The sequence below is a fragment of the Papaver somniferum genome, chromosome 10, assembly GCF_003573695.1.
Source record: "Papaver somniferum cultivar HN1 chromosome 10, ASM357369v1, whole genome shotgun sequence".
In the NCBI taxonomy this organism is placed as follows: Eukaryota; Viridiplantae; Streptophyta; class Magnoliopsida; order Ranunculales; family Papaveraceae; genus Papaver; species Papaver somniferum.
In genome coordinates, this window is record NC_039367.1 from 97,424,986 (window position 1) to 97,432,306 (window position 7,321).

A 7,321-nucleotide genomic window follows, 5' to 3' on the forward strand; every position below is an offset into this window, starting at 1 on the left:
CTCCTACTAGAGACCTATACTCAGTTGGATTTTCAAGCAAAACACCATCATCCTATGAGAGTTTATTTGAAGCTGCAGTTGGTGTAGAGCAAGGGTTAGCACGCTCCATGTGAAATTTGTTAAGCAAGTCAACTGCATATCTTGTCTGAGACAAAAACAATGAAGAAGCATCCCTTTTAACCTCAAGACCTAAGAAGTAGTTTATAGGATCCAAGTCTTTAATTGGAAATTGCAGCTGCAACTGTGAAATAACAAATTTCAGAAAAGTTGGAGAAGACCCAGTGAGCATAATGTCATCAACATATACCAGAGCAACTGTGAGTTGAGAACTATCTTTGTGCACAAAAAGAGATGAGTCAGCAACTGAATGAACAAACTTGAAAGATAGAAGAGCTGAACTGAGATTTTCATACCAGGCTCTAGGAGCCTGCTTTAATCCATAAATAGATTTTTGTATAAGGCATACATGATGTGGTTTATCAGGATCAACAAACCCTGGAGGTTGGGCCATGTACACAGTTTCCTTTAAATCACCATGAAGGAATGCATTGCTGACATCTAACTGATGAATATGCCAATTATACTGCACTGCAAGAGAAAGCACAATCCTGATAGTTGTAGGCTTAGCAACTGGATAAAAAGATTCTTCAAAATCCATGCCTTGTTGCTGATGGTTTCCTTTAGCCACCAATCTAGCTTTATGTCTGTCTATGGTTCCATCAGGTTTTTACTTGATTCTAAAAACCCATTTACACCCAACAATGTTTTGACCTGGAACTGGAAAAACCAAAGACCATGTGCCTGCATCTTGCAATGCATTGTACTCTTCAACCGAAGCAAATCTCCACACTTCTTCTTTATTTGAATTAGAAATACAAGTTGGCACTTTAGATAAAAAAGCAACATGCAACTTATGTTTAGTAGCAAAGTATGATTTAGGAGTGTAAATGCCATTGTTACTTCTAGTTTGCATGTTATGACCATCCTTTGTAATAGATGTTGAGGAAGATGAAGTAGTGGAAGGAGGATGAATAAAAGGAGGAGGAAAAAGAGATGTAGATGATGAAGATGAAGCAATGGACATAACAGATGAATCTTTGTGCATGTCAAGAACATATAAAGATGAAGAAGTGCTAGTAAGAGATTTGTATGGAAAAGAATTTTCATTAAATGACACATGTCTTGAAATGTAGATATTCTGAGTAATTGGATCAAAACATTTGTAATCTTTTTGTTGTAAACTGTAACCAAGAAAAATACAATGTTTACTTATTGGTTCAAGCTTGCTAGAAGTGTAAGGTTTAAGCCAAGGAAAACATGCACAACCAAATACTTTTAGAAAATGATAATCTGGTTGTTTATGAAATAAGAGTTCAAATGGATTTTGAAAAGAGATAGATTTAGTGCGAAGCCTATTAATAAGATAATTTGTAGTTTGTAAAGCCTCAACCCAAAAAATTGGAGGTAATCCAGCTTGAAATAGTAAAGTTCTTGTCAATTCTAAAAGATGTTTATGCTTGACCTCAGCTACACCATTTTGTTCAGGTGTGTGAGGAAAAGTTAGTTCATGAGTGATACCCTTAGTGTCACAAAAAGATTGGAGGAAAGTATTGAGAAATTCTCCACCATTGTCAGTTCTTATAGTGATGACTGATAAAGAAAACATGTTTTCAAGTCTAGTAATTAAAGAGACAAAAGAGTGTTTGAAATCAGCTTTATTTGCTAGTGGAATAATCCAGCAGTACTTAGTAAACTCATCAATTACATTAGCATAGTAAACAACACCAAAAGTAGAAGTAGTTTGACATGGGCCCCAAAGATCCATATGTAAAAGTTCTAGAGGTTTACTAGCTAAAGTACTAGACAACTGAAAAGGAAGTTTTTGTGACCTACAAATCTTGCAATCATTACAAAAGAAGGGCATATTAGAAACATTTGACAGTTGTAGTTGGTGACACAATCTTTGAAGTGTAGGAAATGATGGATGACCAAATCTTCTATGCAGGATGGCATTGTCAATGGTTGTAGTAGTGAGAGCATGCTTTGAAGATGTGAAAGATAGCGGATAAAGTCCATTTCTATGTGGCACTTGAAAAAGGATCTTCCCAGAGTTGACATCCTTCACAGAAAAGCCATGAGTGTCAAGGGTTAAAGAACAATTGTTATCTGAAGTGAATTTGTGAATGGACAACAAGTTATGAGAAGATTGTGGAACCACCAGAACATCATTGAGCAATAAAGAATGGTCATTAACATTTTTACTAGAATTACCAGTGTAAGAAATGGACATACCTTCACCACTAGCAGTATTGATGACTTCAGAACCATCAAATGGAGTGACATCCTGTAACTGAGCTGAAGTGGAGGTAATGTGATGATTGGCACCACTATCTGTAATCCACTCCTCTTCATCAAAAATGTCAGCAATAGCCAACATAGCAGTAAGGTTAGATGGTGGTGCTCTTCCCTGATAAAAGAAATTCAATCTTTGTGGACAGTTATCAGCTAAATGATTTACACTTTTGTGTAGCTGACAATTTTCTTTAATGTCAGATTCATAATAACCTCTGCCTGAAGGATTCCTTGCAAACAATGATGGATTGGGAAACCTACCACCATGCTGTCTGCCATTATTATAACCTCTACCTCTGTAGTAACCACCTCTATGAGAATTATAACCACTTCCTCTTCTAAAATTTCCTCTATTAGAATTGGCCATGAATGCTTTAGCTTCTGAGTCTAGATTAGATTGTTTGATTCTTTCACTGATGACTACTTCTTCACTCAATAAGTTGTTGTGCAATTCAATGCTAGTGACAGATGGATATCTATGTCTCATCGATGTTGCAGAAGGAATGTAGTCTGAATTGAGGGATTTTAAAGTAATAACTACAATTTCCTTGTCTGAAATAACTTCACCTGCTGCAGCTAATTGATATGACAGAGAACTGATTTCATGAATAAGTGAAGGAATTGATTTAGTACTTTGAGTTAGAGAAAGCAATTTGGTATGTAGCTGAATATAGTGAGTAGAGGAAGCTCTAGCAAATCGATCTTCAATGCTTGTCCATAACTGATGAGAGGTTGCAGAACTCGAGAAGTAAGGAATAACTGAATCTGAAATTGTTGAATGTATCCACATTTTAATTGTTGAGTCTTCATCAATCCAGTCAGTGTATAGTGGATTCTCAACACCATTCATTTCATTCCTAGGAGAGGTAAATTGAACAGGACAAGGGTGAGAACCATCAAGAAAACGCATCAGCTTGTATTTATGAATCACATGTGACATTAGATTTTTCCAGGTGAAGTAATTATCTTCCTTAAGCTTCAAAGAAACAAATCCAGTGAGTTGATTTAGGGGAACTCGAGAAAATGCGTTAGATGTAGGATTTTCCATGATTGATGAAATGGAAGGTTCACCAATATGAACTGAAGATCAGATACGAAGAAGAAATCGAAAAAAGAAAGAAGGAAAAAATAAATCTGAGATTTGAATTCTCAGAAAAGAAGAGAAAACTTGAAAACAATCAAGATTTAAAAACAAGGATTCTCTGTGTTGAGGAAAACAAAACACTCGGTTGATCTTACAAACGAAACAGATCAATTTGAAGAACAAGATCGATTGATTAAGGTAAAAACCCTAACTCTACCCATCTGATAGCATAATGGAGTTTGTTATTACAAAACCAGAGACCTCTCTCTACAATGAACACAGAGACAACAACCCTTCTTTACAGCTCAGAGACACACATACATATAGTGTGATAAACCGACACAATCTAACAGTTAGAGAACCACACGTACATGACACACAAGTGAGAGTAAAGAGATCACATGCACAACACGTGATGATCAGAGGGAAAACATATTCAAAAAGAGTTATCCTTCACCACTACATTTCTTAACCTGCACCCCAACATTATTGATGGGGACAAATTAGTAGTATTAATATTTGATAGAGGATAAAATGGTAGTTTCATCAAACTTAGACACCCCTTATCATTCTTTATGGGGTGGATGAAAAAATCCATAGGCCCCAATTAAGTGGCATAGGCCCCAATTTAGTCAGATTCTTTTATATTAGTTTCATCGTTTATTATTATTAAGAAAAATTAAAAAAAAAAACAAAATATAGTTGAACACTTTAGAATTAATATACACGGTTTTGTCGAACTTATAACCGCTACTTACTTATTTTTAAAACGAAACTCGAAAATATGCAAAGTCCACGAAGCAGATAAGAAGAAGAAGCAAAATGCGTACAAGAAATTGCAAAACGTCTATAACAATTAATCAGGAGGAGGCCACCATATATGCGGGGTTCGTGGGGATGACGATGACCACTGAAATCCCATGATATTAATTCTGAAGGACTAGGCCCAGTAAGCAGAGTAGTAGCACAATTGAGGGAGGGGGGTGCCCAAACTTTGCCTTGATTAAACATCATCATATATCCGACTTTAGGTTGCAATGAAAAATGATTTAGAATTTCTTCTGCAACAATGTATCTTGCATTATAGATTGCATAAAAAGTAACAACTGGAGAATTCAATTGGAGTAACTAGTAGATGTTTGGTAATTATTGCAAGAGGCTCGAGACAATGTGATTTTATCCCACTCCTGATTCTTCTGCTCAAGCTTTTGCCTTCTCAAGTCTAGAACTGACTGCCTCCCAGGAGACGAGTTTCTCCACAAAGACTGATATGTAATCAGGGCGTCGGTTCTGTGGCACACAGCAAATAGAGGATTAGGAACGACAATCCAGAGAGGGAGAGATAGAAAGAGGGAGAGATTCTTACCCGGTAGTCGATGTAGTAGGAATGCTGTTAAACCACATGAAAATTGCAACCAAGAATTAGTACTTCGTAAACACATATAGTTGCAAAATATATAACACATTAAGTATAAATTCCTACCTCCCAAACATCAATGGTGAGAATCGGCTGCAAGCAAAACAAATTTTTGCATGAGATTTACATGGAAAATGATTAACAGACCAACTAAATTACTTTGTTCATTACATATCCAAGACCCGTAAATAGCAACAGGAACTACTCTTTGTTAAACAGGCACCAAAAAAATAACCGATTGCTAGTTGACAAGCATGGACACATATCTATAGAAAGGAAATATACATATTGCAGTCAAATTTATACTCACAGTGTAATCTTGTCCTTGTACTAGAGGGTTCACAGCATTTGAACTCTTCAATATTACAAGTTTCTTGTCCTCCTCTTTATCTGACAGTAGGAAAAAGAGAATGAAATACACCTTTGGTAATGTTAATTGTCTCAAAGATAAGCACACAGCTGAAGATCAGTGTATATATTAACTCACAAGCTAGCCAAGCCCAACCAGCACCGAACTGTGTAGCAGCAGCAGCCTTGAAATCTGTAATGAATTTCTCATAAGAACCAAAATCTTTTTCAATCATTTCTAAAAGTTCCCCAGATGGTTTGCCCCCTCCATCTGGTTTCATGGATCCCCAAAAGAAATCATGATTCCAGATCTGCCAATAAACAAAACATAAATGAGTGATTCTTTCTTTGACCAAGATTGAGTAGTTCAGTACTGAAGGAAGACTTGCAATTTGCAAACAACAAATACACTTGGTCATAAAAGCGTATTCACCTATCTGTTCACTGGTTCGGATTCGCAATCCATCCAATATGCACTAATCTAAAATATTGAAATGAGAGTTTCAGAGAAATGATAATACCTGGGCAGCATTGTTGAAGGCTGGAAGGGAATCCCCTTTGTTATATGTGCGGCGTACGACATCTTCCAGTGGCAACCCATCTAGCTCAGTTCCTACTATCTGTTTATTTAGGTTATCTACATATGCTCTGTGGTGTTTACCCCAATGAAATTCAAGTGATTCCTTGCTCATATGTGGCTCTAGAGCATTCTGGCGCATAAATCAAAACTCATAGTCAGACGATGTAAAACAGAATCAAATAAGCAACAGGATTTTATGGCTTCCTGTGATAATAGCATACCAGTGGGTACGGCGGAGGTTGCAGCTCAAATTGTACCTTTATTTGAAATCCTTTCTGAGAAAATTTTCGCTGAAAATTATACCGACAACACTTATACAAATTCAGCAATTCAGCACTAATTTCAGATGATCGAAATTCATGGATAACGTCAAGATTTTGGTGTAGAAATTCAGCTAACAGTAAGAAACTTATGATTTTTAATTACCTGTGAGTTTCTCCACTGTAGCTGAAAATGATCCCCCCAGCAAAACAAAATAAACAAAAAAGAGATTTTGGATTAGCAGTTAATGATTAGCCTGGTTTCGGTATAGTGCAGACATACGTTTTAATGGTGATGGTTGTACCTTGGAGTGGAAAAAGTGAGCAGGTTAGTGGAGTAGTAGTTGCTGTTGCCTGCATTTTTATTTTTTCTACAGATTGAGAGACAGAGAAAGTTATGGTAGGAAACTGAAAAAATATGAGAAGAGGCGACTAGAGAAGGGTGTGTGCCCGAGAGAAGGGACTAGAAGAAGTAGTACCATCCGAAATGACCACATAATGTCGTTTTTATTTTTCTTTTGTCATAAAAAATCCATCATGGGACACTCAAAGATTCTTTCGAGGTGTCACGGTTTCTTCACGTATTAAATCAACATCACAAAAAATAGAAAATAAAATACAGTAGTAATTTTATTTTATTTTATTTTTTTTAATTTCTTAGTTTTTATCATTTTTTTTTCTTTTTTTTGATGAGAAAGGTAATTTTATTAACTAGCAAATATAATACAAGAGATTTATAATTTCATTATGATCAAAAAACATTAGAGAGAGTGCTAGCCTTTTGAGCCTTTTGTTGCAATTTGGAGGACACGTACTGAATATTTTTTATCCTTGCTTCTTTAGCCATGTAGTCCGCTGATGAGTTGTATTTTATTTGTATAAATTTTACCTGTGCTTGAGGAAGGTCTTTCAAAATTACCTAGATCTCCTATAGAGTGTTTTCGGCTGACCAAGAAAAGCTTGCGCTCATCAAATTTATAGTGTCAACTAGAGTTTTGCAATCAGAGACTATTGAGACGCTTGACAATAAGTTTTCTTTCATCCAAGTAATAGCCTTTCTATTGATTCCGCATGTAGAGCCGAAGACGCCTTCTCCGAACCCGCTGAAACGTGCATAAAAGACTCGTGGTCTACGAAGTAAAGAATAAAAACATAACCCATAGACATGTCTTCTTTTGTGAAATAGGCATCTATGAATATTATCCAATCTGAGTTTAAGTAAGACCATTTATAATTGACCGGCTTCACCTTTTGGTAATTAATTCCTTGTTGAATTGTTT

The 7,321-nt window shown here is 36.1% G+C and overlaps 1 protein-coding gene across 1 annotated transcript; it reads right to left on the minus strand.

Annotated features, from left to right (window-relative positions):
• Positions 1-4,167: 4,167 nt before the first annotated feature.
• Positions 4,168-6,447, minus strand: LOC113318791 (superoxide dismutase [Fe], chloroplastic-like). The gene is made up of 9 exons (XM_026567039.1): positions 6,347-6,447; positions 6,208-6,228; positions 6,003-6,071; positions 5,723-5,911; positions 5,341-5,512; positions 5,164-5,243; positions 4,920-4,946; positions 4,803-4,826; positions 4,168-4,726 (listed from the first exon to the last, which is right to left on the minus strand). The coding sequence occupies exons 4-9, from the start codon at positions 5,891-5,893 to the stop codon at positions 4,637-4,639; spliced, it is 564 nt and encodes a 187-aa protein (XP_026422824.1). The 5' UTR covers positions 5,894-5,911; positions 6,003-6,071; positions 6,208-6,228; positions 6,347-6,447; the 3' UTR covers positions 4,168-4,636.
• Positions 6,448-7,321: the final 874 nt, after the last annotated feature.